The 24,736-nt window shown below is 39.6% G+C and overlaps 1 protein-coding gene across 1 annotated transcript; it reads left to right on the forward strand.

Annotated features, from left to right (window-relative positions):
• On the forward strand, nucleotides 1-23,181 carry sez6l2 (seizure related 6 homolog (mouse)-like 2). The gene is made up of 19 exons (XM_033644431.2): nucleotides 1-171; nucleotides 914-994; nucleotides 1,192-1,320; nucleotides 1,433-1,648; nucleotides 9,634-9,770; nucleotides 10,161-10,353; nucleotides 11,871-12,056; nucleotides 12,152-12,335; nucleotides 12,870-13,033; nucleotides 14,262-14,456; nucleotides 16,238-16,376; nucleotides 17,976-18,172; nucleotides 19,381-19,575; nucleotides 19,753-19,947; nucleotides 20,059-20,250; nucleotides 20,515-20,553; nucleotides 21,371-21,488; nucleotides 21,636-21,747; nucleotides 21,862-23,181. Exons 2-19 carry the CDS (start codon nucleotides 937-939, stop codon nucleotides 21,889-21,891), a joined length of 2,679 nt encoding a protein of 892 aa, XP_033500322.1. The 5' UTR covers nucleotides 1-171; nucleotides 914-936; the 3' UTR covers nucleotides 21,892-23,181.
• Nucleotides 23,182-24,736: the final 1,555 nt, after the last annotated feature.

Below are 24,736 nucleotides of genomic sequence, written 5' to 3' on the forward strand. Positions count from 1 at the left end.
CACCTGGAGCTTCAACACAAATGCCCTCACATCATAGCCGAATGCGTCAACCACACGGTAACCAGCTAGGGGCATCTCACCAGCACAAACCCCGCCGTGTTCTCGGGGCCTAAAGCAACAGGATACTGTCCAAGTAGAAGAACACAGGAGGACGCAGCCTGGAAGACAAAGGTAAGCGGCAGGCACCTTTCAATGTTGCTGAGATGGTTGTCGGTCTCACAGTGGTGATGACTGATGCCAAAAATCGTCCTCCGCACAAAGAGGGCCGGGGGAGGTGTGAGTGATGCTGCCTCGTTTAGCCCCATCATTTTGTCACACACCAGGCTGGCATTTTCACCGAGGAAACGCCTCGAATTACAGCGGAGGTGCTTTTAGACACATTACCATTAACAGGTTGATAATAGAATAAGGCTTAGAGGCTACCTGCGGCGAGGGTAGGCTCCGTTGGTGAAATTTGGAATAGCGCATTTTCGGGCATGTTATTGCAGATTTGGGTGAGAAAATGCAGGGGGAAGCCTGAATACTTAACCTACCGTGTGCGGTGTGTACCTGGCCTTTTTCCTTAGACCTGCAGAATTACTTTTATTACATTGTCTTTTACGCTTCTGTATCGTATGAACTGATATATTCCAAATTGATGGTGCTGAGCTTTTACAACGGTCTAATCCGAGTCATTGTGGCCTGTGTGATGTAAACATATGCGCTGTACCTGGATTGGGAGAGTGTTTTAGATAATGTGACTAATAATGTGATATTCATTAGCACTCCAGTGAACATGGATTATTTCTATGCCTCCTGCAGTAACTGTAAGCCTCTAATAGGCAATTACATTACAGTACAAGATACAGTAATTGTTCTATTTATATTATGTCATTATAGTTTGCTAATCAATTGCTCACTTTAACCTTCCCAGGTCATTCAGTTTCATTCAAAGCCATGGGGTTCACACGCCTTGCTGTGATGCTTTCTGTCACCATGATCCACCTAGTTTCAGGTAACTAACTGTATGTGTGTATGTGTTCTCTGAGCATGCACCCTTGTTGTTCCACCACAAACATGTACTAATGCATACTTTGCTTGTCTCAAATGTAGGGGAAAAAATATTCTTCTATGCATTTGCTTTCCATGTCCCGCCATTTAGATTTATGCTTTTGCAAATACCAAAGCAATAATAAGTTATGGCTATTTCAGGTATGAGCTTTATGACTCCTGAGCCTGATACACCACCAACATCAACCCCAGATTCTTACCCTCTGGGTGACCTGATCCATGCTGCCCTGCAGAGTAAGGAATACTTAGGAGAGGCTTCTGCAAGCACAGGTACATTAACACAGGTCTTTATGGCTTTTTAAGCATAATGAAGCTGAAGCACAATATGGGTGAATGATCATTGGAAATGACACATATTAAGTTGAACCTTTGGACTCTGCAGGTACTACCACTAACCCGACACAGGCTGTGCCTGGACTTGGGCAGACCGAGTCAACAGCGACAGTCATATCACCAGGGCTGCTCACCACAGCTTTAAGCTCCTCTTCTGCTGCTGGCCAGACAGGGTCAAGGAATACCATGTCCTCGCTGCCCATAGAGGAGGAGACAACCACCACTCTGATCACCACAACCACCATAACCACGATGCACATGCCAGGTACCTGCATGCCAACACTTTGTGTCCTCTGAGTCTGTGTTTATTGATGCCAGTTGATATGATTCTGCAAAAGCAATGTGAAAGAAATGTTTGAGCAAATGATTCAGCTCTCCTAGAGCTGCTCAGATTTCGGTGGCCCCGGCAGTGACGACAAATTCCAACTGAAACACTATGGTGCCCATCGTGACTTTAGTCATTTCTCTTCTCTGCCTCTCTTTGAAGAAAGAGTAACAAGAGGATCTTGACAGACAAGGTAACATGAAACACTCATAAAATATTAATGACTAAACATCAACAGGTTACCTTACAATTTCAGTTATGGGTAAAGGAAAAGTTGTACATGTACTTTACATATATTTTTTAGAAAATTGTAAAACAGCTACATAACCAGTCTTTAGTAATTTAATGCTCATTTTTAAGATAGCTATGGAGTCAACATAGCTATCTGCTAATAATATGAAGTGACATGTCGTAGCATACTCAGTTTTCAGTATTGATTTTAGATTCTTCCCTCACTAAAGACTAACTAACTTTGGAGCATTTATGTTCGGTAAAAGTAAGTTGAGAACATATAAAGTACAGACATGTTTGTCGATGTTTCTGGTCTTACTACTGCAGGATAATGTGATTCTTGTTCTTTCAGGATCCATGCTTTAAATGTTCAGAGGAACACAAAGAAATGAGAGTGTACACTAAATGCTGATGAAGATGAAGTCAGGGAACCCACTTCTTCTTCCCCATTGCTCCTCCATAACCTAAAGCCAGAAAGCAGATTGGTTTACCAGCTTGAACTGCTGTGAGATGACCGCAGCCAGATGTGCAGTATCAGTTATATGTCTTTCATAGACATGTGCATCTTTGACTTAGTTGATGGTGGGGATAGCTGGCACGGAAAATAGTTGCACATATGGCGTGTCCAGAAAATACAGCACAGGCCAGTGGAGGTGTCTGGGTTAGGTAAACAGGATGATCATCCTTTTCCTGTTAAATCTGGAGAGAGCAGGGTCTGTATATGGTAGCTTGAGTGACTAACTTTGCTACCTACAATGTGCACTTTTCCCCATAATGCTTTCTGTGAAGTGATTTTAATCCAAGTCACAGACTACAAGATATATAGAGATAAAGAAAAGCACATGACTTACAAAAAGATTTTGATGCTTTGAAACCAGTGAGATATGAAGCGTAAAAGGGGAACTTGTATCTTTATATCTTGGGATTGGTCTATCGTCACAAGACTCATTCGTTATTAGTGTCCTCTTAGTCGACACTGTCACATGAAAAGTTCTGTATCAATAAGAATCTTAACAATAAAGTCTAAAAATCCTCTTTGTCTGTTAGTTATTATTACAACAAACAACAAATTAAATGTAATCAGTGAGCATGAAAACAACTTCTTGACTGAATAAAGAGCAACCAGGTGAGGCCATAAATACTAATATCAGCCCTGTTATTGTCCTAATATCATAAGAAGAGAAGCATTAATTTGACAAATCAGTCAGTCAACAATGCCATCATGACCAGAATACTAATCAGGAGTGGTGGAGAACAGAGTAGCATCCTTGTCAGAAATAGACTTAAGTGAAACAGTATTACGGCATCTCCTCTGGCTGGGGTGCCTGTGCAGCTCTCACTGCAGGTGGATGAGAGCTGTTACTCATTCTGGTCATGAAATAAAAGACACCATTACAGCAACGGCTACAAATGAGAGAAGCACGTAGGAGGTGGGTCAGCTGATTTAGAGAGAAATGTCATGCGAGATGAATGATCAGTGAGGTGTGTGTGTATATGTGTATCAGTGTCAGTGTCAGTGTATTTGTCACCTACTTACTCAGTTTTACCATTGTTTTTTATTGTGTTTCTACTGGGAACTTAAATTTCAGCCCCTATTAACACTCTCTAAATAGCGAGGAATATATATCAAACATGTTTACCAGTCATTGACAAAACAATCGCACCCTAAAGGAATAGTCTGGTATTTAGGGAATTACTGTTAGGCATTGCTAAGACTGCCAGCCCTAAATGGGTTTTTGGCATCTCGAGATTGTTTCCAGATACGTTTTACAAAGTCTGGACACACATTTGAAAGTTGATTGAAATGCACTTCCAATTGGAGTCTTCAGATGTGTCTCAGTCCAGATGCTCTGGCCACGCAAATCGGATTTCAGAGTGTCTTTTGTGTTACATTACTGTATCGCTGAAGCAGAGTTTTTCCAGCTGAGCTGCTTGCACAAGCCTGTCTCACCCTATGGTCTCACCACCAGCAGGACTAATGAGAAAAATCTGACACAATGGACACTATAGACGTTAACTCTGGGGTCAGTGATGTCACATACAATATAACATTACAAACGTTGATGATCTCTGGAACGCTGCATGAGAGAGAATTATTCAGTTTTGCCCAGAAGCTAACATTAACTTCTAAGCAGCTCCAGTGAGGAATCTGGTGCAATCGTATCGCTCTCAGAAGCAGTTAATAATCCAACCTTGAATTGTGGTGTCTATTTTGGCGTCTTTGTAAAATGAATCCATTATGATAAATCTGTGACTTGATGTTTTCTGAGATTATTTATTCATTTTCTCAATTATTCATTCTGTGTTCAAAACAGTAATTGTTGTTGTTAGCTGTCATTTCTCATGTTTCTGTGCTGGAGCTCTGTGGTTACTGATGTCAAGTCATTACCACAGCAATCAGGCTGGTGCTGTCTGTACACACAAATCCAAGTGTGGACAGTATGTCTTGAATATCTGATTTGAGAAACAAATCTGATTTGCTAACAGTTTGGAAGTAGACTTATTCTCTTACTTGCCAAGGGTGTGATGGGATATTGATACACTGATATTGCTCTCATGTATGTACGGAAATACGAAGCTGCAGCCTGTTAGCTCAGCTTAGCAAAGTGACCGGAAACAGGGAAACTGTTAGCATGGGTCTGTCCAAGGATAACAGAATCCAGTCAGCAGCACCTCTAAATCTCACTCATTTACTTACTGTGCCTTGTTTTTTGTTCTGCATGTAATCGAAGTTGAAAAACAAAAAAGAAACTGCAGGTTATCTGCTGGACTACTTCTTGACAAGTTGTCCAGTCACTGGGCAACCACTGGAGACTCCAGGAAGTTACTGTTCCCCGCCATGTGATAAGCTGCATCCGCAATCGGGTACTATGCACTACATACACAATATGTGTACTATTGTTCAACATACCTGTGTGTACAAAAACAATAGTATGCATCTCTTTGGATGCACTGAGCTGTAATCCCTGCGTCACTTCCTGAGAGCCACCTTGTAACCATGGTAACCTGTGCCAAACTTAGCTCTACCGCTAATTTAAAAATAATTTTTAAACTTTAACATGCATAGCAAAGTTAAATCATACACTTCTTACATACCTTCACTTAAAAGGAAGTGTAATTGACATTACAGCGGTGTCTCGGTCGCTGTCTATTAAGAATGTTGTCCTCTACCGCATTGCACTGTGGGATATATAATGTTTTCATACTAAGGTTTCAGACCTACTAAAAATCGTGCATACTGTTTTAACCTACTAAATAGCAGGTTAGAATATCACATAACCCTCGTCATACACTTAGGTTTTGGTACAAAGTATTAAATAAACATGATAATCTGTTAGTTAGAGGTCCTGGTGGTCAGATTCTTTTTTTATCTGTGGACACTGTCATTTACAGTACAAGCTAATGCTGACTGGCAGCTGGGTCCAGCTGAAAATTTACAGCACAGAAATTAGAATAGTGTAAATCGTCAGATCTGACTCTCAGCAAGAAAGCAAATAAGCTTTGTTTCCCAAAAATGTCAAACTATGCCTTTAACTTTTCTGAAAAGAACTTTTAAATGCCATTACGTGTTGGGGACACAATTAATTATATATTATCTGCCATGAAAGAATTATGTGATACTGCAGTACAAAAGCACATCTGCTAAACTCAAATCTGTGTTTGATAATTATAGAGAGCTGCTGCATCTGAGCAGCCAGAATTTTCATTGTCACCTACCTGTGTCCATGCTCAGTCAACACCGTCAGCTGAATTACTTCACTTATTAAAATCTGCCATATAAGTGAAAAGTGATAAGTTTTTTTTGTTTTTTTTTTGTTTCTGTTGATTGTCAGCGAAATGGACTGTGAAACCCTTTGCTCTCCAGATGCCATTTGTATTACAATGGCTGGTCAATAATTTGATTCTACCGAAGCATAGCAGCAGTTTCAGTCATGCGGCCAATAAAATAATTTAATGCAGGGCAATCCGATACACTACAGCTTCACCCAAGGCGATGCTTCAACTCAGCCAGTACTCACTGGTAGGAGCTACTTTTCATTTTTACCCAGTTTAATTGGTGTACTGTTACTAACAACTACCGCTTAGTGATGATAAACCAGATTGTTATTATCAGGATCAGATTATGTTTTCTTTGTCCCACAAGCCAAAGATGAGGCAGGAATGTGCTGCTTCTTCCCCCTATAGATAAAAAGATTAGGCTATACTATGGCTGGTAGTTATTGTGACAGAAAATATACTATAAATTAGCCTCACACAAATAATATGTGGATATTTTGGACAATATGTAGACTTGCAGTAGACACTGGCTTAGAGCTTCACTCTGCAATATTCAGTATTAGAGACTGATTTTATTATGCTGTTGTAGTATATAGGCTAGTTGAAAACTATGTCAATATGAGGGTTAAAGCTATAGTCGATAACTTAAATGGAAATAACTTTTCCATATTGTCACTATATTCACACTGCACTAAATTAGACGGATAATTTGTGAAAAAATATACTCCTGTGCTGACTTTATAGCCTTGTAGTATGTCTAATCAGTCCCTTCAGGATTTCGCAGGCTGTTTCTGTGAGTGTTGCAGCCTGACATGCCTGATTTTACGGCAATTTTTCTAATTGCAGTGAGCATTGTGATGTTTATGGGCATTCTTTGGCAATTAAATTGTGGGGGCAAGTGAAAACTACAAAAATAGTTGTGATGCCATCTCAGATTCTGAGCATATAATTATGAGCATTCAGTGTTTCCAACAGAATCAGAATCTATTTGTGGTGGTAGCGGGGTTGTAGGGTCAACAACCCATCAGCTGTTGGTGCGATTCGACGCAGCATTGAAGGACCGTCCCTGTGAGAGGCTCTCCTCCTGCTCTCTCTGCCCAGATAGCATGAGCTAATCCAGCACATCACTGCTCATTACATTTTGTCACTTAGGCAGAAGCCCCGCAGCAGCAGTTAACATCCAACACCGAGCTGTTAATCTTACGCCAACACCGAAATGGCACAACTCTGTCAGTAACTGTTGGGTAACATTTGCCACGTGATGCTAGCAGTTAACGATGTCTAAGATGAAATTAGATTTTACCCTTTTTAAATAGTCAAATTTGCAATAATATTGCAGTGACTGGACAAAATTGCAAGGTCACACAGAATTCACAGGGATGGCTGAATTTGCATTCAATCGTGGAGATATCTAATGGCCTTACTGCATGTGAATGAAGACAACCAATCGGAGCCAAGTAGTCTTTAATGCAGCTGTCAATCTTGTTAAACTGTCAAACTAGGCAGTGCCGATCGACAAAGAATCAAGATTCTGTTACCGCATTTCTTGCCTCACATGTTTTCAGAAACACATTTTAGCGTACTGTTTTGCTATAAAATGAGAAAGTTGCCACCATGTTGGATACCATTAAACTGGAGTACCAAGCACCACCCACCAGCCAGACCAGCTTCCTCATTGTATAGCAAAACATTATGGTCAGATATGTTTATGAAAAAATATTTGAACATATTTCGGAATGTAGTGACGGTTTCAGCAAATATGACAACTTGTTTTCATAGAAGTTACCAACCGTACCTTTAAAGAATTGCATATTGATATACTTTGGTTTCCCATTTTACATTTAATGTTAATTATCTGATGTGCATAGACTAATCTGTATGTATCCATATATAAATGTGTGAAGTTATCCATTGTTCTTCAGATAAGGTAGTTGTAATATTCCTTAAAAGGACAAGTATACACTTTTAATGTGATAGAGTACATTGATTATAACAAAACATTTCCTAGAAACAAGACTTCTCAATTTTAAAGACACCACACAGAGGCTTCTAATAATTTTTGATTATTTTCATGAAGGAGGGCAGTGATTGTATGAGAGTGGCCGTGGCACTCACATGGATAGACTGTAGTGGCCAGGGGGGACCAGTCTAGGGTGGGTGTGGTGCAGCCAACTCACTTTGGCATTTGGCATCAAAATGGCCTCAGCATTCAGACATGTTTGCTATTTCTCTCAACAGAGAAATGTGTCTGTGTCATTATAATAGACATTGCTGGTTATCTAAACACCAATAAACCCAAGAAAAGCATGTCTTATCAACAATGCATATATTTAGTTGCTAGATTACAGTACTGGCAACATTTTCTCTTCCCATTCAAGCCCCAACCGAAACTACAATAATGATGCAATCATCATTTGCTGCCACATTCATGAAATTTGAAAAGGTTTAAAGCAGATAACAGAAATATTGTCTTCATTGTAGCTTTATGTACGTATTTTCAGCATATGCTTGCCACAAAGGCTTCAAGATTCACTGCACTGGGAGATTTTTGTGGAGCTCAGTGATGTTTCCCTTTATCCTTTTGGTACTTTGATGATTTGCACAGTGGGGATGGGTGTCACTGGCTATCCAGCAGTGCACAGCTATTTTGGTGTCAAGGATGACTATGATTTGCATCTCTCAACACTGACCTACTTGAAAGAGTTTACTAGCACGGGTTGTGTTTTTTGTTTTTTGTCGTTAACATTGAAGGATTCAAACCCAAGAAGACCTGTCAAAAATCAGCTTTAAAAAACTCATACAATCTGTTTTATACATTCCTCAGCCAGTGAGCACATTTGTTCGCACACCAGAAATACAGTTTTAATTCCAGTCAGCCAGGCAGAGTCTGACCTGTATGGTTATAATTCTTGTCAGCATCAGCCAGACACAATTGCTTGCAGGATCAAGGTCTTCCTTTCAGTTTACTAAATCACGACAGCATTGCTACACATCTGACAGCAGCAAGAGAGGTATTTCCCACCTACACCCTCTAATTTGAGTAATCATTTAATCCCAGCACATGTACACACGCCTCAATTAATGCAGAACCTTGAATAAATTGTGAGCAACCAGCACCAGGTACTGCTTTCCCTTTGTGCTGCTGCATATGCAACATTTACTCGGTAACTAGAAATTTTAATAATTTCTCAGTTTGTGCAGTGTAGATGATCAGGAGTGTAGGAGGCATCTTCGAGAATCAGTGGACACAGTTCACACAGTTCAGTAAAAGACATTGTAACTTCTCTCTCATCTTCACATCACTGAATACTCACAGCAGCAATTGCTCCCACCAATCCTCATCCAAAAAACATAAGGTTACTGGGATGCAACAGCAAAATGCCTCATCTGCTTCTGTCTGTGTCATTAAATTGCCTGCAGAGATGTTTTTTAAGTGGCAAAAGATAAACTGTAGAAGCAGAAATTTGTGTTATGAAATGTAGCCAAATAAAAGTTAATACAATTTTAATAATTGCAACCAACAAAAGAGATTATTAATAGTATAGCATAGCCTATTGGAGAAGTTGTGAACCTGTCAGTATGCTGTAGTGGGGAGGACACAGCTTTTAAAGGGATGAGAAGAGCTGGTTTAATGTCTCCCATGTGCACTGGGCTACATGCATGTTGACTTGCCTTTGCACAGTGCAACTTTCACTGGCTGTGAAAGTATCAGCTGATAAAAACAGCTATTTATCTCTCTTTGCTCAGAAACTGCAGAGAAGCAAACTTCTTAAACTACACTAGGTGAAACTATTTAAGTCATGTTGTTGCTATAAAAACCCATACGTAACTTGCGGAAGCTTTCCTGTATGAAGTGAATTTCAAAAGCATTAGATGTATTTCCCAACTTGCATTTTTACTTTTCCATCTCTTCACAGTACAATGCAATGCGACTTTGTCAGCAATGGAGGATGTTGTCGAGTCACCAGATCCTGCGTCATCATCCTCATCATTTTCCCCTCTGGAATGCACCTACAGCATTACTGTGTATGCAGGTTATGGTGTGGAAATTCAGGTAATGAGCCTTATCTCTGATGAATCCACAAACATTCATCTTGTCAAATATTAAATTTTTTCAAAGACATTTTTCCACTGTAAAATAGTTTGTTTTAATTGTGTCTTTGAACTGAATATGTAGACTTAATGTAACCAAAAAACAAATGCAGTGCCTCTCATTATTAAATTAAATTAAGACCATTCACAAAGCGCATCTTCTAATGTTTTTCATTTGTTCATCCCAAAGATGCAATATGACAGGTATATTAGGTATGTCATGAGTTGGGTAAGGCTCGGGATCAGTGTCAGTGACTTAGTGATTACTTCACTTGTTACTGGACAAGTTTATTTATAAAAGACAGCTGCCAGCACCAGTTGCATGACATTACTTCCTCCTTTTTCCCTCTAGGTGAGAAAGGTTAACCTTTCCAAGAAAGAGTCTCTGACGATCATGGGCTATGGAGGTTTGGGACCAGAGCTGTTAGCCAACGAGACCCTGATGAGAGAGGGTCAGGTGATTCGCAGTACAACCAATCAGGTGTACATACACTATCGCAGTCTGCGACAGAGCAACCATGGTGTGTTCAGCCTCCACTATCAAGGTAAATTAAACCTTTGGGTTTCAATTTTTATAACTTTAGATATATTTTCTTCTTCAACAGTAAGATAATTTAACTGATTTTCATTTTCCTGTATGCATGAAGAAGTTTTAATGTGGAATTAAAACTTGCATGCCTGCATATTTCCAAGCATACAGGCATGGTAGATGTGGGAGCAATAGTGAAGAATCAGACCACCTCAGCACTTTTCATTACATGTTTCAACTCTTTCATTTTAAAAGTTTCTTGGTGAGAATTCTGAGCTGCACAGTCTTCAGTGTGTTCTCTGAGCCCTCTTTTGTTTAGCCAAGCAGCGCTGAGCTCCACACTGCGGGTTAAGTTCAATGGAGAGAAAAAGATTAAAAATTTATAACATTTATTAGGAATTAAGAAAGCAGCAGGGAGAGGTTTTGCTGATTGGACTCATGAAACAAGAACCCATGATTGGGCCTGTCATGATAGGACAGCAAAAAATTTTGAGGTTACGTCCATGTAATGTGGCATGGTGGAGTGGTTGGCACTGTCACCTCACAGAATGAGGGTTCCGGGTTCAAATCTACCGGCCGGCTGGGGCCCTTCTGTGTGGGTGTCATTGTGGGTTTTCTCTGGATTCTCTGGCTTCCTCCCACAATCCAAATACACGCAGGTTAGGTCACTCTAAATTGCCCGTAGGTGTGAAAGTGAGTGTGAATGGTTGTTTGTCTCTATGTGTCAGCCCTGTGATAGTCTGGCGGCCTGTCCAGGGTGTACCCTGCCTCTTGCCCACTGTCAGCTGGGATAGGCTCCAGCCCCCTCTATGACCCTGCACTATGATAAGCAGTTACAGAAAATAAATGAATGCATGTTCATATAACATACAGTATTACCCTTGTGTTTACACACGTTTGCTCAAGTAAGAATGTCACCAAACATTTAGCCAACATGATGCCAGAATAAATAGCACAATTTTCCCTACCATTATAAAACTTGGATGCAGCCCCAAAGCAATTTCACAGTGCTTAATTTGAATGAGCAGAGAAAAATGCTGAGACAGTTATTTTATTTATTTTTTTATTTATTTAGGATATTTTTTTCACATTACAGTTTCAATGTGTGAATATTCTCAAGAATTAAAAGTTTGTTGCTCTTTGAAAGGGTGTATCAGTGGAATGAAATGGCCTTAAAATGACAATTGTATAGATTATATCGTTTATCGCAATTATTTCTGGGGCAATGTAGTATCCACCAAAATTAGTTATCGTGACAGGCGTACCCATGATGATACTGGTGAAGAGACAGAAAGACTGTTCACCTGGGACTACCATGGTAGTGTGGGAGGTGGAGGGAACTTTTTAAACATTTTTTTTAATCTTCTACTTCTACTAAAAAAAAAACACCACTCACGAGCTATAACACTATCAATATTACTGAAAAAGCATCCACACACTTAGATCTATGTAAAAATCTTGCTTTTTTCATTTATTCATCTTCCTGTTTACAAAATAGATTTAATTTCCTTCCTGATTTATCAACATCCACAGCCTTTCTGCTGTCCTGCCCATTCCCTCAGTCTCCTGAGGGTGGCGGAGTCACAGTGACAGACATCCATCCTGGAGGTCAAGCACACTTCCACTGTGATCCAGGTTTCCAGGTTCGCGGCCATGAGGTGGCCACTTGTGTCAACACAACACAACCACACTGGAGCACTCCTGAGCCACAATGTGTCGGTCAGTAAACTCATGCTGTCTAGTCTTTGGTTACAGCATGATTGCTAAGGTGGGTGATTTTGGAATATAATAAGTGGGATATCATCTTTCCTCAGCTGTGTCTTGTGGAGGGTGGATTCGTAATGCAACAGTGGGACGGATACTGTCTCCACCTCCTCCATCTGTCAGCAACCACAGTAATGGAAATAACTTGAGCTGCCACTGGTTGATTGAAGCCAAAGAGGGACACAGACTCCACCTACACTTTGAGAGAATTGCTCTGGATGAAGATGATGATAAGTAAGTTTGTTTCCACTAATTTGTGTATCACAGAATCAACAAAAATAGGTTTATAAATTTTGTTCTAGTATCTCTCCACATATCTGTGTTCTTCTTAAAGTAAGATCAGTGCAGCCATAATGCAAATTGTTAGTGTTTTTTAGCCTAGACCCTCTCCGAGTAAGCTAGGTAGACTGCCACTCTGTGTTTTTTTGTACTTCTCACACAACACCACTCAGCAATTTCTTTCATCATTTAAATATAAGAAAACATTATAGGTTCTGTTATCATAAATAATGCAAAAAGAAAACTGTTCATCTCATATCTAAAAAAGAAAAATGGAAAAAACAAACCTCTTCAACTTCTAACTGAATGAAAACAACATTTTCGAGGTTTGGTTTTTATTGTTCAACATTTATTGTTCTACATGTCACATGTGACACCAGACTTGTTGATGTTGATAACCTTCAATCTGCTATCCATGCACATTCAGACACTGATCTGAACAAGTTTCTCTCTTCTCAAGCTTAGATCTTTGTGGTTTATTCCTCTCAGGTTAATTGTGCGCAGTGGAAACAGTTCCCTGTCTCCACCGCTCTTTGACTCAGACCTGGATGATGTCCCAGAGCGTGGGTTGTTGAGTGAGAGCTCCACACTGTACCTGGAGCTCACAGCTGATTCTTCCTCCATCCCTCTGCTGCTGGCACTGCGATACGAGGGTGAGCCGAGAGACTTTGGATGCTCAGCTTTACACGAGGTCTTTTCCACATTCAGCAAAACGCAAAGGCAATGTGTCACTGCACATCCCTCTGAACTCATTATTGTGTAATATTTAAAGGGATAGTTTGGATTTTTTTTGAAGTGGGGTTGTATGAGATACTCATCCATAGACAGTATATTACATACAGTAGATGTTAGTCGACATGCTTCCAGTTTGGAGAAGCAGGCTGGAGTCTGACATGGAAGCTAAGCAATGTACTGCTGTGGAGGGGTCAGCAATATAACGTATATTAGCCAAGTGTACACCATATGAAGAATATTTTCGCTGCTTTGCCTTAATGTCAGATAGTGATTTTCAACTGGAAAATGGAGTCATCATATCACTCTCGTCAAAGCCAGGCTCCACTGAGAAAAATAGTGATTTAACATTGTTGAACGCAGGAGTATTTGGTATACCACTACCTTGAGCACATTTTGTTTGTGTTATTGTGTGACTTGGTGTTTAAAAGGGTTAGTTCTGACTCACCAAAGTCACAAAATAACACAACCTAATGAAGCAACAGGAGACCGACAGCTCCCCTTTTCATCAAGCTTACATTGTTGTTTGTGTCAATGGAGTCTGGTGGCTTTGGCAAGAGCATAAATGGGGACTTTAGGGCCTTAACGGCTTTCCTTTCGGAAATCACTGTCTGATGGAATGGTAAAGCAGTGAAAGAAAAACTCAGTAGAACTCAGTACATTGCTTTGCTTCCATGTCGGAATCCAACCTGTTCAAAAAACTCTTGAAAGCTTGACCTTTCTAACCTTGATAAGTTATAAATAATTTCGATGGATAATTAATAGTTTTCATGTTATATTTGAAGTGGGAATTGGGTTTTAATGGGCTGTCTAGAAAAACCAAGGCTTTCTTCTCATTAATTTGTTGTTGTGTTTAAGAGGGCCATCATGAGCCACATAAGTGCTTACAGTCTGCCCACGCTTCAGTGGGATTTATTTAAGGCTTCGGAGATACTCACTGCTTAAGCTTTTAGTGCCTTACACCTGGGCTCTTTCTAGCCAAGAGGGTTTGAGATTCTGGGTCATCCCAAGTGAAAAGTGACACTGCTCCCTCCTCAATTAAAATGGGTATGGTTGCTTAATTTCGTCAAGACTAGAATACAAAAAAAAGGAAATAGGGAAATACTTTTTTCTGATCAGTACACTTCTTTTTGGCCTTTTAATTTTTAGCTTTCGATGATGAACACTGCTGGGAGCCCTACATGCCTCATGGAAATTTCAGCAGCAGCGACATCACATATCAGCTGGGCACCACTGTTGCATTCACCTGCTCTCCAGGCTTTGTCATGGAGCAAGGTTCAGGGACGATTGAGTGTGTCGACCCCAGCAATCCCCACTGGAATGACAGTGAGCCTGTGTGCAGAGGTAGGATTATGGATTGGGCTTTGGTTGTATTTCAAAAAGTGAATCCACTGTGTCAGCCAATGGTGTAGGTTTCATTTTAATGTCTGAAGGAGTACAAGGGGTGAACCTATGAAATGAGGGAATTGGCGGCCTTCTGCTGGAAAATTTTGAGTGTGAAACACTTGCTTTCCTGCAATATGGTGATTTTTTTCTGCACCAAGAGTCCTCTGTAAGTTTCTATACAACGAAGGAGATGTGTCCCCTGCTTCATTGCCAAAATTAACGCTTATGATGTCAATCCTCATGCCAGCAGTTTGGGAAATCAAATTGTTTTTTATTTTTCCAATCATAATTACAACCTGCATTATTCCTTATCCTTCCTTCTGTTGTTTCTGGGCTTCATTTTCTTAATTTAACCGAACCCTTTGATATCCAAACTTAGTAGTACTAATTTCCAAAACACATGGAATTTTGTAAGTTTTTGCATGAAGTGAGAAAGTCATTTGATTCATTAATATTCAAACTGTATTGTGCTGAGATGGGTGCCTGAAGCCTCAAGATGTTGTAGCTTGAAGGCTACAGCCACGCTGACTGTGTCATCTGCTGATCTGCTGGCATGCTGTGAAAAGTGAGAGCAACAGAGAGACTGTGACAGATTTAAAACTGGCAGAGACGTTGCACCGGGTCAGGGACTGGCTGAAAACACAGGTGCTATAGTTTCAGCCAAGCGAAAGATATTCTGAAAGCCATATGCTGTGTAGTATTTTTGCTTGTAGATTCATAGACAGTGAAGTGCAGGAAGGTGGATGGTGGGATATTGGTTACTTTAGTGCTATGCATAGTGAAAAAGTCAGAGTTTTCGTCATTGTCCTGAGCATCCATGTATGGCAGAGGACTGTCGTTCTCAGAATGGAAACTGCTTCAAAAAATTAGGGCTCAGCTGGTGGTGGGGAGCGCTTGTGTTTATTCTGCTCATATTTGCCTGGTATGCTCTCACAGAAATACATTTTGATAAATGTTGTTGTTAAAATGTTCCCAAGCAAGTGCATGTATAATGCACTGTTTTATTCCATCACATGTGGCTTTGAAGAATCATGGATTTACTCTACATCCGATGCCCATATGTGTTTGTGTGCTTCACAGTTGCATGCCTCAGTTTTAATAGGGGGTGCTTCATATGAGAGCAAGTCCCGGCATTGTATGTGAAGTCAGAAGCATCCTCCAAACACAATCAATCTGAATGTGTTCTCACAGGCTAAAGGGTTTGCATGGAAATAGAAGTGCTGCATTTGGCTCCTATCACTGCAGTTGTCATCTCCCTACTGACACACTTTCCTAGCTGTTTGTACTGTATCCCTACGAGGACAGGTTGCTGTGGTTAATGTGAGGTAATGAGTGTCAAAATGAGTGTCATAGACTTTTATGTTCATATTCTGTGATTGAAATATAGCTGCAGAATAATATTCAACAAGCAGGCTGCAGATAAGGTAACTGTTTTTAATGATGCCATGGAAACAGCACAGATGGGTAACTAATGAAAGTTTTAAGTAAGCTGCTGCTTATGATGCCATATTCTACTCAGCTCGTCTTTCTTTTTTATGTGCCCTCTGAAATCTTTATCATCTCTCCTTGATTGTTTTACTGTCTTTATTTTCTCCCTCCATTTATAATTCATTTTTCTCCAGTTGCTTTTCTTTTTCCAGCCTCTGCTGTTATTTCATCATCCCTTTCATCGTTCTCTCTGTCTCCCAGTCCACGTCCTCACTTCACTTTGTCTTCTTTTCTCTCTTCCGCCCTGCAAGCTCTGTGTGGAGGGGAGCTGACCGAGCCGTCGGGCACCATCCTGTCTCCTGATTGGCCCCAGAGCTACTCCAAGGGGCTAGACTGCGTATGGCAGATCCATGGCAATGAGGAGAAACGTATTGAACTGGATGTCCAGATGTAAGTTATGCTGTTAAAAAGTAACCAGCCATGTTTGTGTGTGTGTGTGTGTGTGTGTGTGTGTGTTTTTGTATGTGTCAGCAAATTGAATAATTGCATACTGTCTTGCTTATGTCATAAAGAAATTAGCAAAAATGCAGTGCCCAAATATAGCAACATAATTCCTTCACTTCACGGACGTTGCTTCTAATTTTCTTATTTGCTGAGTTCATAGTTTCACCGAGCCCACGAGGTGCCATAGTGAGGAGGATGGTTATTACATGCATGTACTTTTTTAATGACCTAGATACCAACTTTGTATTTTACTCACCGAATCAAACCACTGGAGAGCTAAATCTAGGCTGGCAATCAGAGTGACTTTTTATTCACAGGAGAACATGGTTCAATACTACATTATGTAACATCTTGTATTATTTGTCACGCCATCCACAGTCAGACAAAATATCTCACAGATTTTGCACCCAAATTCTGCAAATTCTTAGTAAATGTTTGAGTGCGAGAGGCTGTAAGAGTTCAAAATGATAATGTATATCACATAACTTTGACCAAACTTCAGGGGTCATTCCCTGATTTGAACATCTTCCAGTTGGTAATTGTTGATTAATCAATTCAGTGTATCCTCAAGCAATGGTTTATATGATATCTAACAAATTAGCAACCCACAAATGATGTCACATACTTAACGTAAAGTTACATACTTAACATAAGGTATGTAGGTTAGGTTTAGGAAGAGAAACATGGTGACAGCATAACTTAAAATAGCTCGTAGTTTACTTACTTTTACATGGCTCAGAATGCCAGTGTCTTGGGGGAAGTCCTGTATTGTTTGACCTATCCACCACCCCAAGCTGCCTCCTTACACAGACTTTTGGTCTTTATGGTACTTCCTTCTTTCATCCCATCAGTGCATTGTCACATGATCACAGCCTTCCTAATTACATGGATTATACACAAATTACCAGCTTATAATTATGTGGGTTATATACGAATTGTTGTGCATTACTTTCGTAAGTATACGTATGAACAGTGTCATCCCCTCTTTTCCTACATTCACGCTTAAGCTGTCCTATCAAATTAAGGCAAAAAACCCAAACAATTATCATTAAAAAATGTTATTTAATACATGTAATGTATTAAATAATTATTATTAACTTTGTATTAATTAATCATGTATTAAATGTAATCAAAGTACATACAGTAATAGGATCAGCACTCATTTGATTGCCAAATGAATTGCAAAACTCAATTGAACCTGCATCCTGTTGTCAAATTCAACTTGTGTGCACCACATATACACAATTTCAGCTCATGATTTATTTTCCTCTAATAGCACATTTCTTTTGTGATGAATGTGTATTTACAGATTGTACATACTATACGAAACATCCTTTGTACACATGTAAATTGCACCTGAACGAGACAGAATAACATGTAGCAGCTTTATATAATTTGCCTCTCCTGTCTTTCCTTTCTGTACTGTGTACTGACTAATAAAATGCGTCAGGTGGGTGGACTGCTCGTCTTTAAAGAAAAAAAAACAGAATCTGTCTGAGGTGAATCCTCATTGCTCTTTTTTATTCTCATCTCTCCTTCTTAAAGTTTAAATATCCGCCACACTGACGTGCTGACCGTTTTCGACGGACGGGATCTCATGTCCCATGTGATCGGACAATACCTGGGATCCAAAGAGCGTTTCCAGGTTGTGTCTGGGGGGTCAGAAGTCACCATACAGTTTCAGAGCGATCCAGATGATTCCAGTTTCATCCTGAGTCAGGGATTCCTCATCCATTATCGTGGTAAGTACACTCCTTAAAGTGGCAGTCTCAAAGATTTCTGTTGTGGTTGATTTGGCGACATCCGTAGTTAGTGGTGGTAACAGCAAATGTGGTTTCATATTCAGGTCACAGAGTTCTGGGGGCAGCAAAACAAACTATTGTGATTTTAATGAAGAAGTCATACAACAATTAGCCCCTTCCCATTCTTCTGTGAGCAACCGTTATCTGATTGTATGCTGCACATGACATGAGTCTGCAGACAGCGGGGGACAGTGAAAGAAGTTTGTCACCTTGCTAGGTTAGAGGTGTGCTGTCTGTCGCCTGTAGTTTTTCATCTAACAGCTCATTGTGGCTGCTCCTTAATGTTCCACCACTCTCTGCAATACTGTGATCTGCTGTTAATGAAAGCCAAAAATGACTGTTGTCTTGTTTTATAGATGCACTTTTGATGAACGATGGTAGTAAGTGCTATGCTCACTGAAAAACACATTGCATTTCCTGTGATCCCTTTATAATAAAAGTCAACTTGTGTTTCACCAGTGAAAAGCTTTTAACTTTGCATTTGCGGTTACTTAATGCAGCATTTTCTCAGCACGTCACCCTCAACACCCAGCTCTTAATACTACAAATATATAAATACTGCAATGCTTTTATCAATGGGCTCAATCCTCTTTATGTTATCTTATTCAGCAGTAGATAATGACTTAACAGACATTTATTTGAATAAAAATCTTATTACTTTAAAGGTCCCGTGTGTAGGATTTAGGGGGATATTACATTCTACAGTAGCCCAATACGAACAAACCAAACACTTGCTCCAGATAGGGCTATTCACATTTCTGTGTTAGCCACTATTGTTAGAGGCCTATTGGCAATGAGCAGCATCAGAAAAACACTGATTTGTAACGTGGAACTGCTTTATTCAGTATTTTTGTCAGTTTAAATCACCATGTGCGTTTGTTTTGCAGAGGATAATTTGGCTCCCAGTAAAAACCTCCTGAACAATGAACACTGAGGGAATTATAGCCATGAGGAGTTTCAGCTGGTTGCAATCTGAAGTCCTCACCGCTAGACGCCGCTAAATCCCCCTAAATCTTACACGGCGAACCTTTAAGTAGCTGGTTTTATGGCTCAAAGCATAAAAGTCAGGACAAGTGTTGTGTGTCCCTGCGGAGAAAGACATCGTGAACAACCTCTTTTCATTTCTTTCATTGCTCTCTGTTACGCAGAGGTCGAGCCCAATGACACCTGCCCTACCCTCCCTCAAATTGCCTTTGGGTGGATCAGCTCGTCCCACTCCTCCCCTGTGAGAGGCAGTGTGCTGACCTATCAGTGCCAACCGGGATATGACATCAGCGGCTCCGACATCATCACCTGCCAGTGGGACCTGTCCTGGAGCAGCAGTCCACCTACATGTGTCAAAGGTCAGACAAGTGGTGGGACATATTTAAAAGATCCAGATTTGTAACTTTTGTCAAAAACATTAAATGCAGTCATCACCTGTGCTGCTATTGCACCTCTGTTCTTTGTATTGAACAGTTTTTGATGAAGTCAGAATCAAGTTAAATGCTAATATATGTGTTCCACTGTGTCCCCCACAGTCCAGCAGTGTCCTGACCCAGGAGAGGTTGTAAACGGAGCGCGCTCTGTGCGCCCCGAAGCAGGTTTTGCAGTTGGAACAGTCGTACGTTTCTCTTGTAACCAGGGTTATCAGCTGGAAGGTCCCAGCCAAATCTCATGCCACGGACGAGACACCGGCACTCCCAAATGGAGCGACCGCAGCCCGAAGTGTGTCTGTAAGTCTGTTTCCTGCACTCTACTGATTTATTCTGTGTGCATATGATGCTTATTACTGAAAATTTAGACATTAACTGCAAATACGTTGCTGTGTTTTGTGCTCTGAACAGTAAAATATGACCCATGCCCAAACCCTGGGGTCCCTGACAATGGTTACCAAACCTTGTACAAGCACAGCTACCAGGCAGGAGAAACTCTGCGTTTCTTCTGTTATGAAGGGTACGAACTTATCGGTGAGGTCATCATCAGTTGTGTTCCTGGCCATCCCTCCCAGTGGAACAGCCCGCCACCCTTTTGCAAAGGTAAAGGTTATCACAGTCTCTGGACTATCTTATAGGCCTACCACTGTTTTCTATCAGGGAACAGAAAAGGACAATGGCCCGAAACATTCACTGTGTTCAGATTTGAATTAAGGAGGTTAAGTTTTTAAGATAAGCTCTCTTTAACAATGTTTTAGACCTGCATAAAAAAATAGTAATGAGATCCTGAAGGTGCATTTAAGACTTCAGGTGTAATTTTCTAATATTTTTTTTCTCTTCTGTGTCTCTTTTCTTCATTTGACACAGTGGCATATGAGGAGCTTTTGGATGATCATAAATTAGAAGGTGATTTATTCTCTCTTCTCCCATTTGTGATGTGCATAAAGTCAAATAGGTCATTTTAGACATTTAAAGCCACATGTAAGATTTGAAAATCTCACATTGGCACCATCTAGTGGTGGTATCATGAACAACACTGTGATCAACACTGCTACAAAAGTCAAGTTGTATTGTTGTACACTGGCACCATGGGGGATACAACAGCTTTTACAAACACTGTTTCAATGTACTTCACTAAATATATCGTGCAATTTATGCACTGATGATTGTGTTGCTAGGCCTGCACTTACATGTAGTTTACTGCATACTGACTTGTGCAGTGTGAGAAGTTGGACAGGGTAGTTTCGTCTCAAATCATCCACAGCAGTATATTGTTTAGCTTCCATCCAGGTAGATTTAGTTTATCAAATATGATAACAAAACAACAAAGTGCATAAAACAAACACATCAGAAACGCCAAACAGGTTGGACCACCGTGTTTGACTACATCTCTTTAAACGCTACAATTACGGCTGAAAATGGCGACTGAAATCAATTTTGCCAGTTTCACATATCTCCACAATTGTAATCAATTGCCATTTTTCTAACCACAAATTACTGTTGTTGGCATGACGTCATATATGTCTAACATATAGGCGATGTTAGACAATTTAGCTCTAGCAAATGAAATGTAAGTGCTAATTTGTGTATTAAAAAGGTAAAGGTTTTCCAGATTTAGCATCTTATGTTAATGTGTTTGATATTATTTTAGATTAATAATCAAATCAGCACAAAAACATCTTCATCAGCTTCTTTTTATGACAACTCTGTGACTGTTTCACAGTGTCTCAATCATTCGAGCCGTCTCATCAGATCCTCAGTGAGAACATCGCTTTGGCAATAATCCTGCCAATCATCTTGGTCATCCTCCTGATCGGAGGAATCTACATGTACTATACAAAGTGAGTAATGCAAGTAGCTAAAGTGACTTTTAATCCTTGACTGATTCATAACACTGCTTTTACATTTCTTCACCTCAGTTCACAATAATGTTTAAATTTTAGCCTTTATTTGAGTGGTCATGTGTCATTTTATTTTCTTGCTCACAGCATCTGCAGACTAGAATGGAAGCCGCTCTTCTGGAAGTCTCTCTCTCACACACACTCCTACAGTCCCATTACAGTTGAGTCCGATTTCAACAACCCTCTTTATGAGGCAGGGGTGAGTATTCGGCTGTTTTTATTACTAAACTTTAGAGTATTTTATGTATGTATCTTTATATCTAAACTTAAGTTTTTTAAACTATTTTTTACTGGTTGATTTCTTTGCCCTCAGGATACACGGGAGTATGAAGTGTCCATTTAAAGGAGAAAATCTTTTGGTGAGAATTTAAAAAACGCAGAAAGATTCAAAATGTTTTGGAAGAAAAATTCCTTAGTATTATAAGGCCTCACTCCCCTTTTATCATTCATTTCAGATTATATTTATGTTTTGCCATCACAGTATCTCTGGTTTATCAATTTGTGGAAGCGCTTCATTTTTGATTTGTTGCACTGATACGGTGGTATGCCAAACGTGGGTCCTACTTCACGGTCCAACTTTCTGTATCATTAGGACTGGTGCCTTATGAAGGTTAAGAAATTGATAACTAACAAAGAAATAACAGTGATGGAGGCAAAAGAACAGGAGAGGTAAAAAGGGCAAAGGTAAATTGGTTTATTTATTAAGTTAAAATTATTACGAGGCCAAAACATTAGAGGTTGGCAATACTTCATTTGTAACTGCTAAAAGTTGCAGTCATGAGCATAGAGTACACACTGAATGTTTTTCTTTCATTTTTAGAGTGCATTTTACAAAGTGTTACAGTAAAAGGGAAGAATACTTTAATTTTGATCATGAGAAGAAGTTTGAGATCAACACAGTCATTTTTCTCTCTTCCTCACTTTGTCTTTCTCTGTGTAACACACACATACACACACACAAATTGAATGTAAATATCTGACTTAATATTGATTGAGGTTGATATATATATAAAAAAAATTATATATATAAGCCTCATACTATATACACTTATACATGGTGGCGGGAGGTTATATATTTTCATTATATATGTAATGAAAATTCAGTGCCAAAATATAATGTTAAATAATTTAATGTCCCTAAGTGTTTCATCTGTTGTTGCAATACTGTTTACAAAGGCAGTGTTTATTTTATTCTTCGCTGTTTCTGGAGTGCATCGTCACCCAGTGTCACACGACATATAAGGAAAAGGTGAGGACATGAATGTCATTATGCTTAGAGCATGCACTGATTGTAAATTATATTGCTTCTGCTCAATCTTGCCATTATCATTATAGTTATTGACAGTTATCATTGTTATCAGATTTGATGTTGTATGCACTATGTTGATGAAAAACTACAAACTTGGCTGCTTGCTGTGATGCATTATGTATTTATTTACAACTGATTGTTTGAACAGTGAATGTGGTCTCATTCGCTGTGCCAAATGAAGGATCTTGGAGACTGTTGCTTTGTAGACTTAATTCTTCTCTTATCATCAGTAGCATTTCTTTGCTTCATATATGAATACACTCTTTTGAAGGCAGTAAATTATTTGCTGAACTGGAAATAAAGTCTCTGTTGAATGGTGTAAAACTTGTAGATGTGATCTTTTATTTTTCCAAATAAATTGGTGTATATACAAAACATGTATTAAAGGAGCAGCGTGTAAGATTTAGGGGGATTTAGTGGCATCTAGCTGAGGGGATTGTAGATTGCAACCAGTTGAAATTTCTCCTAGTTAGAATTCCTTCTATGTTTATTGTTCAGGAGGGTTTTTTTGTGAGCAGGATTATCCTGCAGAGGTCTCTTCCTCTCCAAAACAAAGACTATGTGATTAAAACCAGTAAAAACACTGAAAGCAGATTCATATTAAAAATCTGTTTGTTTTTTTTCCAACGATTAGTAGGTGCTCATCGCCTAGCACCTACTAATGTGTGCTCACCTTTTTTCTCTGCTAACTGAAGATCTAGACGCGTTTCTACCGGGAGCCAAATTATTCGCAGAGGTCTCATCCTTTCCAGAGAAAATGAAGCAAGTGATTGAAACTGGTAAAAACACTGAAAAAAACACTTTCATGTTACAAATCAGTGTGTTTCTGATGCTGCTCATTGTCGAGGGGCTGCTAACTACTGCAGCCGATGCAGTATGGATGGAGAAAACACAAAAGGGTTGAGGTCAAAAATGAAATTTATTCAATAATGTTATTTACAAAAGAAATCAATGGGATGTGAACAGTCAGTAACATCAGTGGTGTGTGAGTGCCAGCATGAGTAGAAAATGGTGTATGAAGATGTTGCATCCTGAAAGAAAACAGTGAGGCAGCCTGAACTGCCAAGCTTTGAAGGCTTGCTGGCTCATCAGCTCACGTGAGCAGGCTCCCTACTGACCTGCACTACCAGCTCACCTGCAAGGGGAGGAGAAAGCACAAGCATGCCAGGCAGAGCCGAGACACAGGAGGGGGTCATCACACCAGTAACTGGTTTGTTCATTCTGGACTTCTTTATAAACATGGCAGTGAAACAAGGTGGAAAACTCCACGGATGAAGACCCATTCCCTATGTGGGAGTAACAAAATATAGTGGCTCATATTTTTAGGTGATTAAAATCTAAAGAAAACATGCTTATTATATTTTATTCCATTTCTGCCTACATACCCCCCTAAATCCTACACACCGGACCGTAATAATATCTCACCCATCCAGTGGGGGAAATGTCACAATGGAAAAATAATGTTATATGTTTTAGAGATCATTTTGAGCTTTCATGGCTTTTTTTTCTCCATAGCTATAGAAGTGGAAAACAGGAATAATAACCTAATTTGGAGATTAACTGTATCTTTAAAGTAGTGATTATTGTTTTTATGTATTGTTTTTCTACCTTGATTATCACTTATTGATGGCTACTTTATTTTGGAAGTGTTTACCGGAAGCGCGACCGGTAAATTTATTGCAATTTATTATTGCAATTCCTCACTGTTACCACCAGATGGCTGTAAATACCCACTCTATTCATTATTCAGGTCACTTTCCTTGATGCTAAATGAACATTATTAGAAGGATAGACTGATCCTCACACCAGCAGACTGTTGATAAAATGTTACTGCAATAATCACACGAGTATAAGTTTCACATATGAATATTAAAAACTA

Source organism: Epinephelus lanceolatus, chromosome 18 (assembly GCF_041903045.1).
Source record: "Epinephelus lanceolatus isolate andai-2023 chromosome 18, ASM4190304v1, whole genome shotgun sequence".
Lineage (NCBI taxonomy): Eukaryota > Metazoa > Chordata > Actinopteri > Perciformes > Serranidae > Epinephelus > Epinephelus lanceolatus.